Raw genomic sequence first — 24,635 nt, 5'->3', positions numbered from 1 at the left:
CAAAATAGTAAAACAACCCAAGATAAAATGAGATGACATCCGGAGCCGGCCATGAATAGTAACCGACCCGTCAGAACCCAACCGAAATAGCTAACAAACATTTACATCTGATCTTTAGCGTTTACCAATCAAAATAACATACAAAAGCTTTCAAAAGATATTACATATACACGGTTTGCCAAATCAAAAGAGAAAACGCCCCAAAAGTACACTTAGGGTTTTAATACATGAGCTATACAAAAGATATGTTCAACTAGCTCAATTTGGCAGCCATTTGTCAAATCCAGACCAAAAGGGTTTATTTTCCTGTAAGGAAAACAAAAGGAACAGAACGGGGTGAGCTTGCGCTCAATGAGGTACCAAACATATAGCAGAAAAATCATGGCATTTCACATGTAACAAATCAGATACACATGCCAGATGTAAAGCAAAGGAACCAATGATTCAAATCAGAAGGATACGGGTGGCTCTCAGGAGCCAAATTTCCAGCGCAATACTTGATCCAAACCGGTTGACTCTCCGTCAACGTATATAGAACCAATGCGTCCGTAGACCCCTCTTATCACCGAATTCCGTCCACCAAACACCCCTTTACCGGGCCCGCTCACCTCAAACGAACAAAATGGTAATACTCGAGTATACCGGAATCAAGGGTCTCAATACCCAAAAATCCCCGAACAGACTACCGTGGTTCGTTATCTAATCGTCCAGGCCCTTGCCGGCCCGACTCGAATAACTTAGCCACAGGATTGAGCTCATAGGTCATAGAAATCCGAACAGAAATCCGAACAGATGCAGACACAGATAACAGATTCAAATTTTTGCATAGTAAATTGGCATATGAGCAGACTAGAGAACGAGTGTGATAAAGTACACCCTCGTCTCGAACAAATAAACAGATTGCAGAGCAGAAATCAAGTTAAATAGCAATGGAGGGGAGTGGTACACTCACCGGCTCAACTTCAAAAGTTTTCACTTCAGATTGGCCTTAATCGCCAAGAAACCCTAAAATAACCAAAATAAACCAATTGAAGGTTTTACTTCCAGAATCGAGTAAACAGAATGCACATGTGAGGCTCGACTACACGTCGTACGCCTTGCCAAATAAATACTAGTGCAAGAATGCAAAAAAACACGATTCCCTTGGAAACGAAAAGGTAGCATGAAGACCTAGGCGCAAACAACCCAAAAGCCCTTTCATTTCTACCAAAAGGCAAATCCAACTTAAAAGAACCAAACGGCCTAGAAAATCGGGCAGCACTTCCCCTAAATTTCTTACTTTTCCAGCCATTAAGGCTTCATTCTTTCCTCAAATCAGCCCCAACATTTCACACCAAAGGTCATCTCATTTCCCAAAAGCCGTACAGGGCTCAAAGTGGTACAAGTACAAAAGTTAGCTAGGAAACAACCAAAATGAAAGCAAGCCCTAAGAGAGACTCGACGACGAGTCATAAAACAATGCTGAACACAACCCCAATAGGGTCTCATATGCATAAATAAGCATGATAGCAAACCAGAAATTAAGAAAGGGCTTTAACCTAAGCCTTGATAAGAAAACCGGATTTGACCTCATAATGCGGTAATGGCACAACTCTCACTACAAATGTCGGATGGGGGTGTAAGACCCACCATTTCGAAGCCAAGAAACAGAGCTACAACAATGTAGAAGGATTCTCAGTCTAAATCCTAGCACAACTAGGTCAAAAGTGCCAAATACCAAACCAGAATTACCAAAACAGGTTTGCAAAACACACAAAACTGTAATACGTCAATCTCAGCCTACACAGGTCCAAATGCCGACAATTCCAAAGGCATAAGTTAGCTAAGACATCCAGCTACATTTCCTCAGAAGACACCAACTTCAAAATCCAAACCAATTCCAGTCAAAACAGGCAATTACTATCGCAGTTCGGACATTCTGTGCACCAAAAACAGCAACAGTAAAAACGGCATAACTCACTCTACACTAGTCCAATTGCCCTGAAATTTTGCAGGCACACTAAAATCATCAATACCTACAACTTTCATGTTTTGAGAAAAGTCCAATTCGGCCTCTAGCTATGACCTAAAATTTCGGACAGAATAGGGGTTCATGAACCCTAACTTTTCACATTTCATTCCAAACCCAAAATTGATTGCATTTAACCACAATTCACACCTACTAGAGCCAAAGCCCCTTATTACCAACCATCATACTAGTCCACAACATCAAAATCATATGAAACCAGAAAATTCATCATAAAATGGAAAACTTCACTAAATCAAGCCAAACCAAGAAATAAATCATATATTCCAACACTCAAGCCACTTCTAAGCATACTATAACCATCATTAGGTGTAGTAGAGGTTCAAGCATCACTTACCAGGTATCAAGAGATGTAGAGAGGTGTTGGCCACCTTAGAGTTTCAAACAAACTTCACTAATACCCTTACTATCACTAGAAGGTAGGATTTTATGGAGTGGAATCTTGTTTATTTGGTTGATTTAGATGATTTGCTAGTAGAAAGCTTGAAGATTGAAGAGTTCTTCTTCTTGCAAGAGAGTGAGAGAGAGCCGGCCAAGGAGAAAGAAAAATGAGGAAATTTTGTGAATTTTTGATATTTAATCCTTTGGTCAAAAAAGTCAAGAAAGTGAATAGTAATTCTTAAAGTCCAACCAATGAGATTGTGACACTTGTCACTATCATAAATGCATTCCTATCCTTTCTTTTCTCTCTCTCATCAATCAAATCTCACTCTCTACTTATCTCTTACCACCCGATAAATTTTTCACAGTATCCGAAACTTAACCTTATTGGCCGAATTTTTCCGAACTTTTTGCACTAGTGGGTCCCACATCCAATATATATTCTTAATTTTCTAAAAACTCTCCAATACTAGAAAAATTATCTAAAAACTATAATTGCTCATAAAATTTCCCCAAGAAAATATTTCTAGCCAGAAAATGCAGAAAGCATGCCATTAAAGGGGATAAACCCTAGGAAAATTATTAAGAGGAATTTACGGGTTCTCACAAAGGTCAGTGCAGATACCTCCCAAAAGAGAGCTTTAATCACCAAGAAACCCTAAAATAATCCAAGGAAAACAATTGAAGGTTCCACTTTCAAAATCGAGTATACAGAATGCACATGTGAGGCTCGACTACCAGTCGTATGCCTCGCCAAATAATTACTAAAGCAAGGGTGCAAAACATGATTTTGGGTAACGAAAAGGTAACATGAAGACCTAGGCTCAAACAACCCAAAAGCCCTTCGTTCAAATCACAAGTAAATCCAACTAGCCTTCAAGAAAAATTTCGACAGCATATCCCTTGTTTTTACCTATTTTCCAGCCATCATGGCTTCATGATGTCCTCAAATCAGTCCCAACATCTCGTACAAAATAATCTCATTCCCAAAAGCCGTTCACTAGGCTTAATGGCATTCAAGTACAAAATTTAGCTAGGAAATGTCCGGATATGAAAGTCAAGCCCTAAACTATTCAAATAAACACATTAATACTCGATTACAAGTCCTAAACCAATTCTACCTACTGCCAAAACAGGGTTCCCTAAGCATATACAAACATTAGAGGAAACCAGAAAATTTCGGAAATGTAACTAGCTTTGACCCTGAAAAAAACAGTTTTTGTCCTCATTTTACGGTAATGGCACCAATTTCACTACGATCATCGGATGAGGGTGCAAGACCCACCATTTCGAAGCTAAAAGACAGGGCTACAACATCACAGAAGGTCACTCAACCCAGTTTTGAGTGTAAACAGGTTAAAAATGCAAGATACTACATCAAAAACGTAAAACAGATTCACCAAAACGCATTCTAGCGGCCCAAAAATATTTTATTCCCCTCCACAGGGCTCAAGGCGAAGGAAGGACTTGTAGTACTTGTGCACGTGACTGGATGGCCTATGTTTTTTATAATTTGGATTTGGAAATCATTTTATGTATAGTTGGGAATTATTTCCGCTTTGCTTTTGACATGTAATTATTGGAGAATTTGATGTAATATTTGAGGTTTATTTTTGTAATTTATTTGAGGATTGTAGTGAACGACTGAGTCCCGGCGAGAGCTGGGCAGGCGGCCCGCCGAACCCTCTGGTTCGCCTTAGGGGGAGGTGGGGCCGTCACATATTTGATGTGAATATGTGCCTCCAAAGTGCTTTCACATGAATTCTACTGTTTATACTGTTGGTACCTCATTGAGCTTCTATCTCACCCCGTTCCGTTATCCTTATTTTCCTTACAGGAAATCACCTTTTGAAGACTATGATGTTTTGAAGCATGAGTTGAGCTAGTTTAGTATTCTTTTGTATAGCTCCTCGATGGTTGGAAAACCTTAAATGTATTTTAACCAAACAATTCCCTTTTGAATTGTAAATTTGCAACCATGTGTATATAAAAGTTTGATTTCTAAAGTGCGACAAAGCTGGGAAACTGGAAGTCTTTTCCTTTATTGCTGACCGAATGGTCAGACCTGTTTTGGGAGGCTATATTTCGAAAATTTTAGTGTTATTTTACCAGAAAATGCTTATTAAATGTTTCTGGAACCTTGGTTTCAAAAATGGAGTGAATTGGGATTGATTTCATTGGACAAAATCTTTGGAAAGAACGAAAGAGTGAGTTGGCAGATTTGCTTTGAAAATTTCACAAACTTTAGTCATTTTGTTAACTGCCTTTCCACGTGATTTTTTGCCTATAATTTGATAGAGAGGTAGTCCACATATGGAAGTTTAAGTGTACCAAATTTGGTGTAATTTCAATACCATTTCGATACCTAAATAACGGCCCAAAGATTGCTCTTCAAATCTGGAAATTCACTGTTCAAGTAGTGAAAATCAACCGATTTTAAACTGTTATATCTTAATGCTCAAAGCTCCAAATTTAGTTCCATTTGTTGTGTTTAAAACCTTGTTTGGAACTCTTATTGTGTTACGAATTTCAAGGGCTGATTCACTTTCTGTGAATTATGCCAAATTTCCAAACATTTCTAGAAAACCAAGACTGGTTCAAACCTGTCTTCTAGGAACTGTAAATTTGAGCTGATTTATGAATGCTTTCTAGTTAGAATCTTGGAAAAATGTCTCTGAGAACTTTTAGTACTCTGAGCCTAGATTCTAATGGTATAAATTTTTCCATTTTTGGGCATGCCAAACTCAAGATTTGATTTTCCAAAGATCATCGCGCAAAACAGAAATTTTCCGAATTCTTAAGGAATGAGTTTTGAGAATTGTCACTCTCTCTCGATATCAATAGATCGTTTTAAACTCGATTTCATGGAAGAGGCAAGTCTCTCTTGGGACTTTAACTCCTCACTTTTGCACCTCGATTTTCGAGAGATTAAGGTTCTCTTTTAAGACATTGACTTAGTCTAAACAAGTGTACATTCTTTCTTGGCTGATGCATGGTTGTGAGTGATAGAAAATCATTATTTCTTCAGGTGCTCAAGGGGATCTTCAAGATAATCTCGGAGCGGACGCCTAAAAGCTTGTTTGATCACTTACGCACTTTTGACTTGGTAAGTGTCAAGTGGATGATTTGTTGATAAGTATGCTTCTTGTCAATTATGTGAATTCGAATTGTCAAGACGAGTGTGTACTTTATCGCACTTGTTCTCTTTTAAATGAAACTATGATCGAATTTCGCTATGTGGATTGATATTCGACTCGTGTGAAGTGATGTGGTTGTGAATCGTATTTGTGATCGTCGATTGGAGCGTTATCTCATCGACTTATATTCGTATTCGAGGGACGCCCAAACTCATAGGCTAACCTTGTGACTCGAGTCGGCATGGGGTTGGTCGAGAAACTTGGTGAACCATGAGATATTCGTAAAGCTTGATCTATTTGAGAGATCGCGCTTGGCATACTCGAGTAGTATCGCCTTCTAAATAATGAGCGGGCCAGGAACAGGGGGTGTAACGGTGAACGGGATTCGTGAAGTAAAGCGGTGTTTTACGGACTAAATATACCTACCCGGTTGACGGAGTGTCATCATGCGAAGGTATATGATCGAGATTCAGCAAAGCAAGTGAAATCTAGCTCCTGAGAGCTCCTGTATCCTTATTGAGTGTGTTTTATTTTAAATTATGATTTCCTTGAATGTTATAGCTTTATTTCTCGCATAAGTGCTATTACTACTTGAACTATGTGTTTACATGCTTTTCTTGGCCTCACTGAGCATTAGCTCATCCCATTAGCTTTGTTTTCCTTAATAGGAGCTGAAATGGAAAGAATTATGGAGAAGCCAACTTGATGGACTTTTGATTAGAATTTTGAATGTAATTGGTTAGACGACTTTTGGAGGTTGTATACTTTGGAAATGTTGATGTACTTTTGGTAACTTGTAATGTAAGATTTGAATGTTTATTAAGGAAGCGACCTTTCTTTATATTTTTCAATTTTAGTATTGATTGATTATCCATAAGTTGAATTCGTCTCGTAAGTGAGTCCTGGCGAGAGTTAGGCAGGCGTTCTGCGGATACCCTTGGGTTCGCCCTTGGAAAAAGTGGGGGCGTCACAGTGGATGCTAGTATACCTTTTGTATGAACTTTTGATGGCTCTTTAAATGTAATTTTGTTATTGTTGGTTGGTGGATTGTAATCGTAACTTTTAGCTTTGAAGTTATGGCTTGTATATTCGAAGTACTTTTATTTAAGTCGATGGTTGTTTTGGTGGCTCTATATTAAGCTTAAACGAGTGCGTAAGTCCTGACGAGAGTTAGGCAGATGTTCCCCTGATACCCTAAGGTTCGCCCTAGGAAGAGGTGGGAGTGTCAGACAAAGAAGCAAGAGGAAGATTCTAGTGAAATAAAACTTGGTTGATTTGGAAAAGTTTGATTTTGGTCAAGACCTTGTATGGATGTTTGACAAATGGTAAAGTCACAAGTATTTCCACCAAAATATCTTTCTTTTCCTCAATATCTCCTAATACTCTTTTTTTTACACAAAAACCCCTTTGCACAAAACTCCTTCATTTCCTCACAATTTATACCGCACACTCACTTGTTGGTCACACTACTTTAATGTACTACGAAACTTAATATGCACTAAAATATAAAAGAGGAATGATATATGTGAGGACCCAAAAAATTAGGTTGTATTTTATTTTATTTCTTTGAATGCATTTTCTTTACTTTAAATTATTGCCTTAATTTCCTCGATATTTTATAAGTAAGTCAAGTTTTAAAATCATTTTCTTGGTATAAGTTAGTTCATGTTAAGTTTGAATTACATTATGGATGTGGGATCCGCTAGTGCGGTAAGTACGATAAATTTTTGACGACTAGGTGAAGTTTTGCATAAAGGGATGTTATTTTTTAAGGTACTAGGGGATAATTAGATGTTAGCTAAATAGATTAGCTTTGGAAGACAAAGAGATGAGCATAAACCCTAATGCACCATTTATCGCGAACCGTTGGGAGTTGGACTTTGACTTGGACTTTTCTTAACCTTTACTAAAACCAAATTTTGACCAAAATTCTTCATTTTTGCACCTTGCTTGGCCGGCAATATGGAGAGGAAAAAGAGAGGAAACAAGCTTCAACCTCAACTTCCATTTCAAGCTTGAATCTTGAGTTTTAACCAACCATCTTACAAACTACTCCATAAAAGTTTATCACTAAGGAAGCTTAAGGGTTTTGGTGGAGTGATTTGGGAAGAGAACGGTCTTGGCAGCCTCTTTGCATAGGGTTTAAGGTATTTATGGTAAGAAACTCTCCTCTACTTCAAATATATTCAAACTTGTGGGTTAGGGTTTCAATTTCGGTAGTTTTATGATAAATTTCATGGTTTGAAGTGGAGATATGGAAATTTTCAGTTTTTATGGTGAAAATTCTACCCATATATGATGCTTGAAGGTTGGCCATGGTTTGATAGTCTTGCTATGTGAAATATCTAGTTTTTAATGCTAGTTTGACTTGCCCAAAGAAAATTCTAGCTTGTGATTATGAATTTCAGCTTAGGGTTTCATTTTCTAGCTTGAGTAGGTGATGGTTATATGTTATATACATGCTTGATTTAATGAGTTGTTGGCCTGGTATGTATATACTTGAGTTGAGGCTGTTTTGTGGTGAGAATGAATTCTTGAATTGACTGGAAAAAGTGGTAAACACAAAGGAAGTGCTGCTGAAAATTTTCTGCTGAAACCCTTGAGCAGTCTTGGGAAATCTATTATATCTTGATGTAGAAAAGTCGGAATTGAGTTCTATTTGTTGCGTTCAAAACTAGATTCAGAGTACTATCAACCTAAAAATTTCAGAATTTTTCTCAATTCCTATGAATATCTGTGATTTTTTCAAAATTGACTGAATTTTCATACCTGTTCTGTCTTTTGATTGGATGAAGCAGCAACTTGAGGCTCAAGTTTGACTGACTTATAGACAGAATTTGTGAGAACCAGAAAATTTTCACATTTTCTAGGCATTATTTTATTTTTGCCTATATTTTTATACTTGCCTTTAAAATATTCAAGTTTCTATGCATTTTTATAAGCAAGTACAGTTTTAAATCATTTTCCTAGTATAAGTTAGTGTACGTGAAATTTGAAACGCATTATAGACATGGGACCTGCTAGTGCGATAAAATTTTGGTGATTAAGTGATTTTTGTGTTAAGTATAATTATTTTACAAGGTGCTAGGAGACAATTAGAATTTAGCTAGATAAATTACCATTGGTAGACAAAAGGATAGGATTAAAACCCTAAAGGACCATTTGTCACAAAACTATTGGAACTTGGACTTTTGACCAAGCTTATTTAACTTTACTAAAACAAAAATTTGACCAAAAATCAAGCCATTTTTTCCTTCTTATGGTTGAAAATTTGAGAGCGAGAGAGAGAGAAAAACCTTCATCTTTCACTCCAATTTCTTGTCCAAACCTTAAGTTCCAACCGATTAAATCGCAAACTACTCCATAGAAGTGCTAGTTAGGGTAGTTTCCAACGTGTTTGTGGAGCTAATTTGGGAAGAAGAACTCTAAGCCACCATCTTTCTTGAGGATCCAAGGTACCTTGCTTGCAAAATCCCTCTTTGTTTCTAATAGTTGCCAATTAGTGGTTTAAAGTTGTAGTTTTGGTAGTTTTATGAGCATATTTCATAGTTTGAAGTAATATTATGGAAATTTCAGTTTTTATGGTGATTTTTCTGCCTTCATGAGATGAGTAAGGGTTGGCCATGGAATGATAGCTTTATACTGGGTGACATGAAGCTTTGGTATGCTAGTTGTGGTTACCTAAAGAAATTTCAGCTTATGTGCACAAATTCCAGTTTTAGGGTTTTCATCTTGCCCTGTTCTGACCAGTGTCATTCAGCCATGATGGAGGCTGAATTGGGCTTAGCTCAAAACATAAAAGTTATAGCCAATGATGTTTTATAGATTCCTGTAAAATTTCAGCTCAATCCGAGTACGGTAGAATGTGAAAAGACAAAAATACCCCTAACTGCCATAGGTAGAGCTCTGTGGACAGTGTTGACATTTCACCAATCTGACCGCGTCTGTTCAGCCTGATCCATACTGAATTAGCATATGGCCAAAACACAGAAGTTGTAGTGCTATGTCTTAGCTTTCCTATGGCCCTGAAAATGCATCAATTGAACTTCGGTAGCCTGAGTTATTGTCGTTTACGCATAGTGCGGTTAACTAGCCTGATTGTGAGATTCTGGTTCTGTACTTTGAAATTTTGACCAGGATACATTACGAACTGGATTGAGTGGCCTTCATCAAAGTTGTAGCCCTTTATCTTACTTCGAAATGGTATAAATTGCACATCATTCTGATAAGCGTAGCTTCGGTTGTGTCCGATACGCTAAGCGACGTCAAATCTATCTTTTGTTTTATGACTTAAACTTCATTTCCGGACATGTTCCTAGCTTGATTTTGTACTTGTATGACATTGAGCCTATTGAAGAGCTATTGAAATGAGATTATTTTGTGTGTGACTTTGGAACTGGTTGAGGAAAAGAATGAAGCCATAAATGGCTGGAAAATAGGTAAATACAAAGGGCGTGCTGCCCAAATTTACGCTCAAGGGCTAGGTAGATTTACTTACGATTCGAGTAAAGTTTGAGAGCGAATACCACTTGAACCATCTAGGATATTTGTGTCTTCTTTTATCGAGGTATATAAGTTAGAATTTAGCCGAAACTTGTACCCTTGGAAAAATGAAATTTACGACTAATAGAAATACGTTTTCTTTGTCACTTCGACTCAAACGGAGATTTTAAAGTTTTACGAGTGAGCATAAGTTTTACAAATATTTTACTTATGTCCTTTGGTTTAAATGTACTCTTTTCACTTCCAAAACCATATTTATACTTTGTACTCGTACATATTCGAATTTTCTTTGAATCACTTAAATCTTTGGTGGTTGAAGCATAATGTGTTCTTTTGATTATATTAGGGTTCCTTGGTGATTGAGGGTGTTATCCGAAAAGATACTTTGGACGTTATTTTGCTTAAATAGGTGAGTGTTCTTTGTATGTTATGTTTTCATTAACTATGTGGTTTGTTGTGGATGTATGATTAAGTGTTCAATGTTATCAATGACTGTTAAAATGAATTTTACTCGGCGAGTGTGTACTTTATCGCACTCGACCTAAATGAATGTGAAATTTTCAATGATTAAATGCTAGTTGAGCATGAATGTAAGCCGTTTGGCTGAACTGGGCCCTTGCCCTTTGTTGCCTGTCGACTCGAGCCAGAAGTGGACTCGGTTGAGCGATTTGGTGACTCTGAGTGAAAGTTTGGTATACTTGAGTATTACCACGTTGTCGGGTGGAGTCTGGCCAATATCCAGAAGGGGAAAGAATGAAATAAATGAACGAGTGATAATGTCAATGGAGGAGTTTTCACTTACAAAATGCATTTTAAAATGATTGGAGGAATAAGGAAATGAAAGGTGAATGAAAGAACGAAAGGCTCCATGTGAGCATGTATCCTTTTAATGAATATGTTATCATTGCTTCATATTGTAAATGTTTCCTGGATTACTTGTTATTAAATGATTAATGTCCTTGTTTAAGTTGATTATGTGTCTGGAACCTCACTGAACTTTTAGCTCATTCCGTTAGTTTTGTTTTCCTTAACAGGGGGTGCAAGCAAGGACGAGAGATCTGTATAGACTAGCCTAGTCTAGTTCTTTTGAAATTTTTTTGTAATGGTTCTCGCGCTAGTGCTTGGTTAGGGTTGGATGTATTGAGGATTTAAAGCTTTTGTTATATCTGGGACTGTATATTTTGGTGAAGATTGAAATGAATGTAAGTATACGTTTCAAGTTTGGGAATTGTTATTTCACTTCCTTGAGGTTATATCTTATTTTGTTTGAGGAGAGCGTTTGAGTCCTGGCGAGAGTTGGGTAGGCGGTCCGCCAAACCCTTTGGTTCGCCTTAGGAGGAAGTGGGGCCGTCACAGAATCTTACAACTGTGTCTTCTGAGAAATTGTAACCCTTTGAATCTATTTTCTGAAGGTATAAAGTTTATCAATTTTGGACTTGAGAAGCTTGAGATATGATTTTTCAAATAGTGTTGCGCAAAACTGGAAAATTCTGTTCTCTTAGAACCGTTCTCACTTTCATTTCCCACTTTAAGTTTGGAGTTGGTAAATCATTTTGGGTATGGTTTATGAGTGGAATTGAGGTTTAAGTGAAAGGAAATGAAGTCCTAGAAACCTTAATTTTTTCATGTATTTTGGCTTTGTATTGCTAGTCTTTTAATATAATATATGACCACAGGACTCGAGAGAGTTCAAGAGGATGAACCAGGGATAAAGTGAAGGGTTGCAATTAATTGGTGAGTGTTCCAAGTACATGAAAATATTTACGTGAAATGCCTCCTTACTTGAATGACATGCTTGCTTGGTTAAAGTAATTGCGCTTGAATTGATGACCTTTGGGACGAGGATGTACTTTATCATACTCTCGATCCTTTGTAGTTAACTTCATGATATTAATATGAAATGAATTGCCTTGCTTGCACTTGACTTGTTGGTCACTTGGGTGGTTATCCCACTGACTTTCTTGTGTGCTTGGCGGTGCGTGTTACATGCTCACTGTTGCTAGAAATCGCTAGGTATTGATTTATTGTCGCATAGGCAAGTGTGTACTTTGTTGCACTTGACCTAACTTCACTAAACTTTTGATATTTTGTTAATATATGTACTGACCATTTTGTTACAACCGAAATGTGGCCAAAATTCGGCCACTTTATGGCCGGATTTCCAGCTTGAGGCAGTGAGCATCAAAAAATTTCAAGTCTTCCCTGTCAATCCGGCCAATATTTGGCCGGATATGTGGCCGGTTTGGTGAGGAAATTTTTAATTTTTTTTGCAGTTTTACTTCAATCTTCTTGTTTGATCAGGTTTTCATAACCACCCGATTTTCAATTGTTTGGACTTGAAATACTTGAAATGCCCGAAACATGAGATGCTGAACTTATTTGTGACTTGAACCTGTTTAGGCGAGTGTGCTCTTATGTACACTCAATTGACCTGACTTGACTAAACACTTGATATCTCCTTCATGCATGAATAAGTAACTTGATTTGTATATGACCTGTACATTGACTTGAAATACTTGGAATACTTGAGAATGTGAAGTGTTGGACATTACTTGTGACTTGATTATGGCGAGACGAGTATTTCCTTATTCGCCCTCGACCTCCATGAACTTGAATTAATTGATCCTGCATGCGGACTTGCATGTTTATGTGCATGTTTGTAGACTGGCTACATTCCTCTTGTAGCGGTTGAACTGTAGACCGGCTGCATTTCTCTTGTAGCGGTTGAATTGTAGACCCGCTACATCTCTCTTGTAGTGGTTGAACTGGACCTTGGACCTTATCCGAGACGTCGGGTAAGTGGATTCTAGGGTTACTCATGCGTATGCGTGAATGTAAGTCAGTAACGGCTGAATTGAGCCCTCGTTGGACCTCTTGCTTTAGACCAGCCTCAGAGCGGTCGGGTAAGCTGGGAAATCTTGAGTAAAGGACAAAGTTCCTAACTTGTTTACTCCTGACTAGAATTTATCACTTGAACACTGATATTACTGAATACGGAATATTAAGTGACAACTAACGTCTCCAATCATTTACTGTGTGAGCGTTGGATAACAGCCAAAGACTCCATTCCTGAATACTGAATACTGAATACTTGGGGCTATAAGCCATATTCTGAATTACTGCATATCTGGGACTGTAAGTCCAACCCCGGAGCTAGTTGATTGAATCGAGCCGGCAAGGGTTTGGTCGAGGAGATCGACGAACCTTGGGTACTTCTTTTACGTTAGGGCTCGGTAAGGGATATGTTTCGTGGATGGAAATTGGTGTAAAGTGGAGATCTACAGACATAATACTTTCGTGGTTGACGGAGAGTCAACGGACCTTGATCAAGCTACTGTGGAACTTGCTCTTGAGAGCAACCTATATCCTTTGCCATGAATGTGTTCTTTACTGTACACTTTTGCATGATCTATCTGGCTACTTGCTTTACTATATACTGGGTCATGATCTATATAAATTTGACTTGTTTCTTGATGTTTGGGTATGCTATCTTGTCTCTTATTTTACCTGCTTGGTTACTTAGAACCTCACTGGGCTTTTAGCTCATTCTATGTCATTTGTTTTCCTTATAGAGATGAGAACATGAGAGGTTGAATTGAGGAAGGTCTCGATTTCTTCTAAGTTTGTTAGTTGCTCGAGTGAGTACTTCATAGATGTCTAGCCAGCTTGTTTGATTTGATTTTTGCAAGTTTGACTCCTTGGTTGTGTTATAGATCGCGTGGACATTGGAAGTCCATGAGTGTATATCTTGAAGGTTGTATTTAATATCGCTTTTATTCTGAGGTTATCATTTGTAAATTTCATGAATTGTGTTTGAGTCCTAGCAAGAGTTGGGCAGGCGGTCCGCCAAATCCTTGGGTACGCCCTAGGGGGAGGTGGGGCTAAAATTACTATCAAATTAAGGCTAGCAAATGAGCAAGTAAAGTAAAATTAAAAGGAAATATAAATTAATTTTTTACAAAAATAGGAGAAAATTTAAAAATAATTTTTGGGTCCTCACAATATCTACATACTAATTTACTTTTAGTTTTTAAAACTGCACTTCACATTTCTTCAGAAACACCAGTTTCTAGTATCAGATTATCTTTATCAAGGGGTAGAGTTAAAAATGCCAAACTCTTACACTACTCTTTTATTTTCTTTATTAGATTTATATGATTTTCAGAAAATTTATATTTACTATCTTTCTTTAATAACTTTTGTAATTTTTCTTCTGAAGGGACGAACTTGAATTCAACTAAATTTTAAGTGTGGAACCTAAAGTATTCTTAATTTTTTGTGGGGGCTTACAAAGAAACTCTTTTAAAATTTTAAGTAATTAACGAAGAAAAACTAAAATTTTTTAGAACTTGGGGGTGAGACTCCTCCCCATTGCCTTTGGTTCTATATCCCAGAAAGTGGAGTGAGTTGTGTGTTATACTGTGGTGTGTGTGGTTGGGTTGGGGGGGTGGACTAAAGCGAATTGTGTGTGAAGCGAGTGACTGTGTCTGAATTATTTGTGACTGTGAGAGAAAGTCGAGAGATGAAAGAGTTGTGGGTAAAGTAGCGCGTGTTTGCGTGTGAATTCTTGTGATTGTGTGTTAGCGTGTGATTGTGTGTCAGCATGTGAATTGTGGAAAGAGAGCCGAGAGGGATAAGGAATTGAGAGGGGAGGTGTGTTTCTTGTGTAGAAGGAAAATTATTGCATGACCATGTGACAAGAACATGAGAAATCCTTCTGGAAACTTGAGAAATTGGACCAAGTACAACGGTCCTACATTTGATTTGCCCTCTGTTTTTTTTTCTTATTTATTTATTATTTGGAAGACAAGAATGGGATTTGGGTTTGGGCCAATTATGCTGGTCATTAACTTTGGGATTTGAATTTGGGCCTAACAAATTCTAACCAACACGTTAATTTGAGGCTCAGGAACCACTTAAGAATGAAAAAAAAAGAATCCTATTTGTAGTACCTCTAAAATGCCAAAACAAATTTAAATTAATCAGAAACCAAAATAAAGGATTAACTTAGAAAAATTATACTTAACTTCTAAAAAATAATATACACAATATGACTTGAAAAATGTGCAACAAAGGTCTTTTGGCAAACAAAATTTTTAGGCACGAGATAAGAATTTGGTATCTATACCAAATAAATCAATTAATGTCTAAAGCTCACCAACTTGCCCATCACAAACTGCTGAGTTGACAATCGCCTCTATTGAACCAACTACTGTCTCATTAGAACAAATTTCAAATGCAAAGCCTATACCCTCTTGATCCAACATACTTGCTTCAAATAACTTTTGAAGCGAAAATGCTGCTCTTTCTTTCGTCCCCCCTTCAATCATAAATGGTAAATGGGTTGCTATTTGTCCAAAACACTCTGTTCAACTAGAATTGAACATTGGAAGAATGCATTGGTCAAGTTTGTTTTGGGTTCTTTCCCTTCTCATCAAAATATGCTAAAGTTTGTGCAAAGGAATTCGAAAGCAGCTACATTGTCCAAAGTCTACACTCTTGGAAATTGAATTTTTCTCTTTGACTTCAAGAGAGCATCGGATAAAGAATACATCTTGGAATCCGGTCCATGGTCCAATGAAAGTAAACCTATTATTCTTATCCCTTGGTCACCAAGCTTGGATATTGAAAAATTGGGAGTGACTACTGTCCCAATTTGGATTCGTCTTCCTGGATTGCAATTGCAATATTGGGGTAATGATTCCCTAGGTAGGATTACCAGTTTGGTTGGCACGCTTCTTTTCTCTAATAAAATGACAGCTGGCAAAGCTAGACTAACTTACACAAGGGTCTATGTTGAGATTGGAGTAGATTACAAGTTGCCTTAGATGAATTTGTCGGGGAAGATGACAAATGGGTTTCTTAGCCTTTAGTGTATGAGTGGAGGCCCCAGAGATTCAGCCATTGCAAGGCTTTGGGCCATAACCCCCATGAAGGCGACCTCACTCCTAAAGGCCCTCCTTTACCCACCCCTAAACTTTCTTCCACTAACCCACCGAAAACCGTCAACTCTAAAGCCAATAAATCCTTGCCCACTATTTCACCTCATGTTTCAGCTCCGAAAAGCTTGACACACCAAACTACAAAGCCTCTTCCCTTGAAATCACCACCTTACCCCAAAAAGCCTGTCTGATTACCAATGACAATAGATTTACCTCACTAGCTCCTTTGGAAAATTTAGATATCCCTCACACTCAAGTGAATGATCGCAACTTGACTTCTCATGCATCCCCAGGAAACTTTGTTCCTCCTCCTACCCAGGATTCGATTGCCTTACAATCTCATGAGTGTACCTCAGTGACAAAGGTTTGTGATGAAATGTCTTCTATTGTTGACTCACCAATGGATCCTCTTGTGACTAATGTACTATTGAAAGGGGGTTTTAGCCCTGGTCCTTATTCCTCTTAATGCCAATGACTGTTATGGGAGCATGGAATGTCAGAGGTATGAACTCTAAAGCAAAACAATTTGAAATAAGGAACTGGATCAAGAATAACAAAGTATCTATTTTTGGACTCTTGGAAACACGTGTAAAACAGAAAAATGCTGATAGAATTGCTAGAGGCATTGGGCCCTATCTAGTTAAACTAGACAACTATGCATGCCATCATAATGGAAGGATTTGGGTTTTTTGGGATCCGTCAAAGGCATCGATGAAAACTATTAAATTGTCAAGTCAATTTGTACATACTGAAATTGTTGATAAATAGTCCTCTTTGTCATTATTAGCTACTTTTGTTTATGCTAGTAACTCTATTGATGAAAGAGAATGCCTGTGGCATGACCTAGTACAATTAAATGTGGACAACAACTACCCATGGATTGGTTTTGGTGACTTCAATACGGTACTAAAAATGGATGAGAAGATTGGGGAACTTATGGTAAATCCCATGGATTGCTCATTTGGAAATTGTTTGTTTGATTGTGGCTTGGATGATCTTAAATGAAGAGGCTTGAAATATACATGGACAAACAAACAGGATGGCATCCACCAAATTTGCTGGAAGCTGGATCGGGTGTTAGTTAATTATGGATGGAATATGAAACTAGGGGGCACAGAGGCTTTGTTTCTCAATCCAAGTATCTTTGACAACTCTTCTATGGTCATTACTCTTTGCAAGGGTGTCTCTCGCACCTCGAGACCTTTTCACTTCTTTAACCATTGGGTGAAACATCCTACCTTTATGGGCACAGTACAATATGAATGGGCTACTCCAGTGATTGGTAATCCTATGTATATCCTAACTCAAAAGCTTAAACGTTTAAAAAATCGTCTCAAAACTAGGAGCAGTGAAGTCTATAGTAATGTATCTGCAAGGATAGAGGATCTCAGGAATCAACTTGCTATGGTTCAACAATCACTTGATTTGCTACCTATGGATAGAGAGTTACAAGTCAAGGAATCAAGCATATCTCAGGAGTTATTTAAGGCACTTACTATAGACGAATCAGCTCTTAGACAAAGATCAAGAGGCCTGTGGCTACAGCTTGGAGATTCGAACAATGGTTACTTCTATAGGTCTTTTCAATCTCGTAGAGCTCACAACAAAATTTTCAGGATCAAGGACATGTTGGGGAGGATGTTAGAAGACGAGCATGACATCAAGCAAGAAGCTATCAGTTATTTCCAACAACGTTTTACTCCTCCAGGCCAACCTTCCTCCACTCCCCTTGAGGTCAACCCATCTAACGTACTCAATGATGAGCATGTTGCTTGGCTTTCTAATGATATCTCCTCAAATGAAATCAAGAATGCTCTCTTTAGTATGAATGGTGACAAATCCCCAGGACCTGATGGTTTAACTGCTTGTTTCTTCCAACATTCATGAATATTATTTGCCCTGATTTTACTCAAGCTATAAAATTTTTTTTAGATCTAAAAAGATGTTGGATGAAGTTAATGCTACTGTTGTAACTCTTGTGCCCAAGTCATCACAGCCAGAAACTTTTGCAGATTTTCGTCCTATATATATAGAGTTATTTCCAAGATTATTTCCACCCATCTACAACATGTGATCCCCTCCTTGATTAGCTCTAACCAATTTGCTTTTATTCGTGATAGCTTAATCCATGAGAATATCTAGTTGTGTCACAAGCTTGTGCATAATATACCACTTATCTACAGGCCCTCTACGCATGGCTATTAAGGTAGACTTGAGGAATGCTTTTGACTTTGTTAGATGGGATTTCTTGCTTCATTTGCTTCAAATGTTAAATTTTCCCGGGGAATTTATCCTTTGGATTAAATCCTATATATGTGGAGCAAAGTTCTCATTCAAGGTGAACAAGGAAGTTGTGGGATATTTTGTTGGGGACTAGAGGACTATGTCAAGGAGATCCCATATCACCATACCTATTTATTCTTGTTCTCCAAAACTTTTTCGATAGGCTCCATCATGGCTTTGACTCTGGTGAGATTGTTCCTCACCAATTTTGTACTAACCCCCTTGTCACTCATCTTGCTTTTGTAGACAACTTGTTCATTTTTTCTAGAAACTCTAGGTCGAATGCTGCTGCCATAAATTCTATTTTCTATGATTTTAGTACCGACTTAGGCCTTTTTGCAAATTTGTCTAAATCAAGTATGTTTTTTGGTAACTCTCCTCCTGGATTTCGTCTTGACATCTGCAGAATCTTAGGCATGTATGAGGGGCTGCTGTCTATAACTTATTTGGGAGCACCCCATACTTCCAAGAAGCTAAAGGCACGGGATTGCCAACCTCTTCTTGATGCCATCTCAAGTAGGATCTCAAGCTAGAAAGCTAAGTGCCTATCTTATGCGGGTCAGCTATAGCTTATTAACTCTACTCTCATGGGAAGACTTCTCTACTAATTCAACAATTTCAGAATCCCAGCTGCTATCAAAGACAAATTAGAGAAAATGCTATGTAGATTCCTTTGAACATGCTCTGATGTTGGCCCTTCTTGAGCAAAAGTTAGTTGGCAAAAAGTCACAATTCCAAAACAAGAAGGAGGACTTGGGATACGAAAACTCGCTGAATGCAATACAGCTAGGTGTGCTATCGAGCCGAGTCGAGCTCGAGTAGCACCATACTCGAGCTCGAACTCGATCACAATCAGTGTTACTCGAGCTCGAACGAGTATATAAATTTGGACTCGAGCTCGACTCGTTTGAGTTCGAGTAAATATCAAGCCCAATCTACTCGAGCTCGAGTTTTGAACTAAATTTATAATATTTTCTCAAAATATATAATATAAATATAATATGAAAACTCGATTAAGCTCGTCGAGCACTTGAGTATTTATTTTTGGAGCTCGAACTCAGTTTGACCGAGCTTGAGCCAAGCTTTTGACCAAGCCGCTCGCGAGCTACTCGCGAGCGGCTTGACTTTGATTGCACCCCTAAATACAGCCAACCTTATGAAGCATCTATGGTGTATTGTGTCCTCTAAGGAGATACTATGGGTTCTCTGGTTTAAGGGAAAATATCTCAAAAAAGATTCTATCTGGACTATGAAAACTCCTCACTCATGCTCATGGGCTACTCGTAGCATCCTTAAGGCCAAGGGTGAAGCTTCAAAGTTGATCACTCATCTCTTCAGCAATAGTAATTCTACTTATCTCTGGCTTGAACCATGGCATCCTCGAGGTGTCATTTGGGATTCCTTCAGTTGGGCTACTCTATTGATTACTATGGATAGCAAGTTCAACAAAGTTTCAAACATTATCCACGGAAGAACAATGGAGGCCACCAGATATATCCATGGTTCACCGTCACGGGTCGCGTTTGTGTCGGAATCGCGGTTGTTCCATATCTGTCGCGGTATATCAATTAAATATTGGGTGATATGCAAGTTAGAGCATATAAAGTTTTTTAAAAAAATTAGAAAAATTACTAAAAATAAAAAATACTATAACCAGTACAACTATCAAATTAAATTTGATAAAAACGTACGTTAACATAAAAACTAGGTAAGTATTTGAAGAAAGTGGCGCTGCTCTAATTATTGATTTATAGTATTAAAAGCAAATATTTTTTGTAAATATAGTGGAAATTTGCTACTGATTCATAATTACAAGGAGTACTTTGTAATTAAGATCCATTTGCAACTCCTTTGGAAATATTACCGGAATGGTATTTCTTTCCCGTATTTCAAATACTTTGTACAGTACCAAATAAATTGTTGGGTGTTCTTTTAATGGTTTCAGTACTTGTGGGATTATTAACAGTACCCTTTTTGGAGAATGTTAATAAATTTCAAAATCCATTTCATCGTCCAGTACCGACAACTGTCTTTTTGATTGGCCTAAAACCAATCCCCACATAAAAACATCCTCGTTTTCCTTTCCATTCGAAAAAAGGTTCTCATCTTCTCCAATTGATCTGTATCTCTTCCTTTCCTGCATCCCTAGTTCTACTTTTCAATCCATTTACTATCCTCCTCAAAACCTACTTTCCCACTATATTTGTGGGTGTTCACCATTGTAGTGCCTTAGAAGTTGATTCACTGCAAATCCGAGCCCGAGTACCAGCACTTGTAAGACGGATCCGAGAACCAGAAAAACTTTTGCAAAATGGCCTCAAGTACGAAAGGATCTTAGATCTATCAGTAGAGATTGATGAGAAAACTTGATTACTAGCCAAAGTTGGCATTCTCTGAAGTCCAGGTGATGAAATATTTGTTCAGAATACTCGCTTCTTTAGCAGTTAGGGAGGGAGAATTTTTTGAAACTCCAAGCTAAACTCTCTTCCCTATTTATGTCTATGCTACTCGATTGTTTTTGACTTTGCTTGTGGTTGATTTGTTTGTCGACCAACACTTGGGACTTGGATTATTTGACTTGCGATTTGACTCGGCCAAACTCAGTGAGTTCTGTTGATTTCTTGTCGATCTGAGTTGACTTTGTCAATACCGACCGAATCAACGCTAGTCAACTCCGATCCCGATCAAACGGTGACTCGGGTGTCGGTATCATACCGGTGGCTTTCGTTCTGATTATGACTCGGGTGAGTCAACTCAGAATCGGCTGATGTGGCGAACCATGGATATATCTCTTCCATGTTTAAGCACCTTTTGGTAGGAATTACACTCTATTCCAAGATTGAAGAACCAGCAAGACAATCATTTGGAGACCCTCACCTTCAGGGAACTTCACTACCAAATCTGCTTGGAATGCTATTCGGACATGACAGGAAAGAGTTAATTGGTATAATCTGATCTAGTTTAAAGGTTTAGTACCAAGATATTCTTTCATTGCTTGGCTGGCATTAAGAGAAACACTCCAAACAAAAGACAAGTTGTGTGAATATGGTGTTCCAAATGATGAGACCTGTTGCTTATGTAGGTTGCATATTGAAACTGTTCACCACCTATTCTTTCACTGCTCTTATAGTAAGGTTGTGTGGAAAATTCTCCTTGGTCTTCTTGGGCTGACTTTCAATCAGACTCAAAATTGGTCATAAATTCTCAATTGGCTTTGTTCACATATTAGAGGGGTAAAGCCAAAGGATCTCTTACGCAAGCTATCTTTTTGTACTGCTGTCTATTTCATATGGCAAGAAAGGAACAACCGCTTGTTTCAGCAGGGAAGCAAACCACCAACAGCATTAGCCCAGACTATTATAGATCAAGTACAAAAGGGGAGAAACTGTGAAGTTAAGGACAACCTGAGCAACAGATCCTTAGCTGCAAAATGGGGACTTCAAGCTGCATTCTTTCGTCCAACTATATTCTGGTGCAAATGGGAAGCTCCCAAACCTGGAATTAAATGGTTGAATTGTGATGGATCAGTTCGAGGAGACATAGGGGGTGAAGGTTTCGTCCTTAGAGATGAGAATGGTGACATCTTAGCAGCTAGGTCTATTGGAGTATGCACTGATTCAATATTAATCCATGAGTTGGAAGCCATCAAGGAAGCATTGGTGTTTGCTAAACTCAAGGGATGGAAATGTGTTGAGATTCGCACTAATTCAAAACTTTCTGCAGATATCTTAAATAGCAAAAGTGACTGTCCTTGGAGGGCTCTAGTTGCATATTATGACATAAAGGATTTAATCTCATGCTTCAAGGAGCTGACTATATATTTTGTATATCGCCAATGTAATCAAGTTGTTGATTTTATGGTTGGTTATCTCAATAGGGTGGATAAAGTTATTTTTGAGTCAAAATTCCCTGCTGATCTTCTTAGAATTGTAGAGAAAGATAAGAGGGGAAAATTAACGGTTAGAATATAAATTCTTATTTTTGTTATATAAAACTCACCAATTTTCAAAAAAAAAGGAACCACCCAATAATAGCTATTTTGTTGATTTTTCCATTAAAAATAATTATTATGTAAAACTAAACCTTACTTAAAAATAGTTATTAAAGTCTAGTGCATGATTACATTACATATTGAAGTCAACTAGACTGCCATGTAAACTCCAAATGGCAGCCAAGTCATATGCTCAATTGGTCCTTCCTACGTGGCGTTTAAACATGTGGCGGCCAGTCAGTATTAAATTCCACTTATCTGTGGGTCTTGTCCATAAGGCATTTGAGTCATGTGGTAGTTCTAGTCAACAGTAGGTCCCAAATGTAAGCAATTTAGTAAATTCATAGGAATTATATATATATATATATAATATATCCAATTCCCTGACAAGGTTTTGTTGAAACTTATACACTTCTTTTGTAGCTAGAAAATTCTGATTACCATTTCCAAAATTTTTCCAAAAGAAATCAGTTTAGGAAAAAGTGTCTCTCTCTAACTCTTTGGTTAAAATCATTTTTGTGACGGCCCCATCTCCCCCTGGGCGTACCCAAGGGTTTAGCGGACCACCTGCCCAACTCTCGCCAGGACTCACTCACTCACATCAATTAAAATAAGGTGCAACCTCAATAATAAACGAAATAACGGCTCCCAAGTTTGGAACATACGAATACATTCATTTCTATCTCAACCATCCATACAGTCCCAAATACATCAAAAGATTTAAGTTCTCAGTACATTCAACCCTAATCGAGCGACTAGTGCGAGTACAATTACAAAATTCAAAACAACTAGACTACGCTAGTCTGTATGTGAGAACCCAGAAAAAAAAAATTTTATTATTTATTTATTATTTTATTCCTGTGCACCCGTTTTCTTTTATTTTCTTTATTCTATTACTTTTCTCAACATTTTAACAGTAAATATAGCTTTTAAATCCATTTTCTAGTATAAGGTAGTTCGTGAGAAATTTGGAACGTCTTTTGTTCGTGGGACCCGCTAGTGCATTAAGTGAGAGAAATTTGACCAATTTGGTTAAATTTTGCGTAAAGGGTTTTTGCTACTAGGTATTAGGAGATAATTGGATGTTGCCTAGATGGTTTAGCCATGAGGGACAAGAAGATAGCTCTAGCAAAATAATGCGCCAAGTGTCAAATTGTTGTTGGACTAAACTTGCATAACTTTGCCTAACTTTCTTTAACTTTAATAAAAGACCAAAAATTGACTAAATCATCTTCATTTCAGCCTTGTCTTGGCCGAACCTCTCTAGCAAGCAAAGGAAAAAATTCTTCAACCTTCCATCTTCTAATCTTGCTCAAATCTTGAAAACTAGCCGTTTGTTTCTTGAATTAGTCCATAAAAACATCTTGCTAAGGGTCTTTGAAGAGTTTGGTGGTGTTGTTTTGGAAGAAAACCTCACAAGCTACAACCTTTCTTGAAGAACTAAGGTATCTTGCTTGGAACTCATCTTTTGTTATAAATTTTGGCCAATTGGTGCCTTATAGTAGCTATTTACGCGATTTTACGGAAGATTTGGTGGATTGGAGTGAAGTTTCCTAATTTTCTGATTTTTCTGGATTTTTTTCTGGAATTTTCTGTTTTCCTATGATGGATATGATTGAGCTTAAATTGGTGGTTCTAAATGATATTAAATAGCTCTCTTGTGCGTTAATTGTGGTTAATTGCGGAAAATTTCCGCTTGTGCAGAAAATTTCAGATTTAGGGTTTCAAATTGGGGGTTTTCTATTGTTGATTGTTGAACTTCTAATTGGCTATAATTGAAGGGTATTGTGACCCTAATGACGCATATGGAATGGCTTATATATTGTTTGGGTGCTTGTGGTTGTGTTGGATGGCTTTTATTGGTTGTCTTGTAGGTTGGAAAAGCTGAAATTTTAGGGGAAATGCTATCCAAGTGTCTAGGGTATTGGATTCTTATGTGTTGGGTTGAGCTTTGATAGAAATGAATAATCTTAGGGTTTATTTCTACTTTTAACCCTAAATGTTATGTATTTTTCATTTCCAAGCTATATTTGGGTCTTGCCTTAATAGTTCCTAGAAAAAGGTATTCGACTTGTGTTTGCGTTTTCATTGTACTTTCTTGATTGTTATAGGGCGTGCCGGTGATCCGAGGCTCACGTCGGGCGAAAACTTGTGAAATTTCTTTGTTGAACTTGGTGAGTGTACTACTCACATATTTGTTATTCTGTGACTTTCTTGTACTTGAATTTTGTGATTTGGGCTAGTTGTGATGATTGTTTGAGCTAGGTGAGGCGAGGGTGTACTTTACCACTCTCGTACTCTCTGGCCTCCTTGACTGGTTATTATACTAAGCTTACTTGACTGTTTATGATATTACTTGAATATTCTTGACT

General features: G+C 37.7%; 1 protein-coding gene across 1 annotated transcript; it reads left to right on the top strand.

Annotated features, from left to right (window-relative positions):
- Positions 1-16,460: 16,460 nt before the first annotated feature.
- On the top strand, positions 16,461-17,876 carry LOC113782342. Its single transcript, XM_027328233.1, has 3 exons — positions 16,461-16,491; positions 16,777-16,928; positions 17,028-17,876. The coding sequence occupies exons 1-3, from the start codon at positions 16,461-16,463 to the stop codon at positions 17,874-17,876; spliced, it is 1,032 nt and encodes a 343-aa protein (XP_027184034.1).
- Positions 17,877-24,635: the final 6,759 nt, after the last annotated feature.

Source organism: Coffea eugenioides, chromosome 9, assembly GCF_003713205.1.
Source record: "Coffea eugenioides isolate CCC68of chromosome 9, Ceug_1.0, whole genome shotgun sequence".
Classification (NCBI taxonomy): Eukaryota; Viridiplantae; Streptophyta; class Magnoliopsida; order Gentianales; family Rubiaceae; genus Coffea; species Coffea eugenioides.
This window is presented reverse-complemented; position numbering and strand designations above follow the sequence as displayed.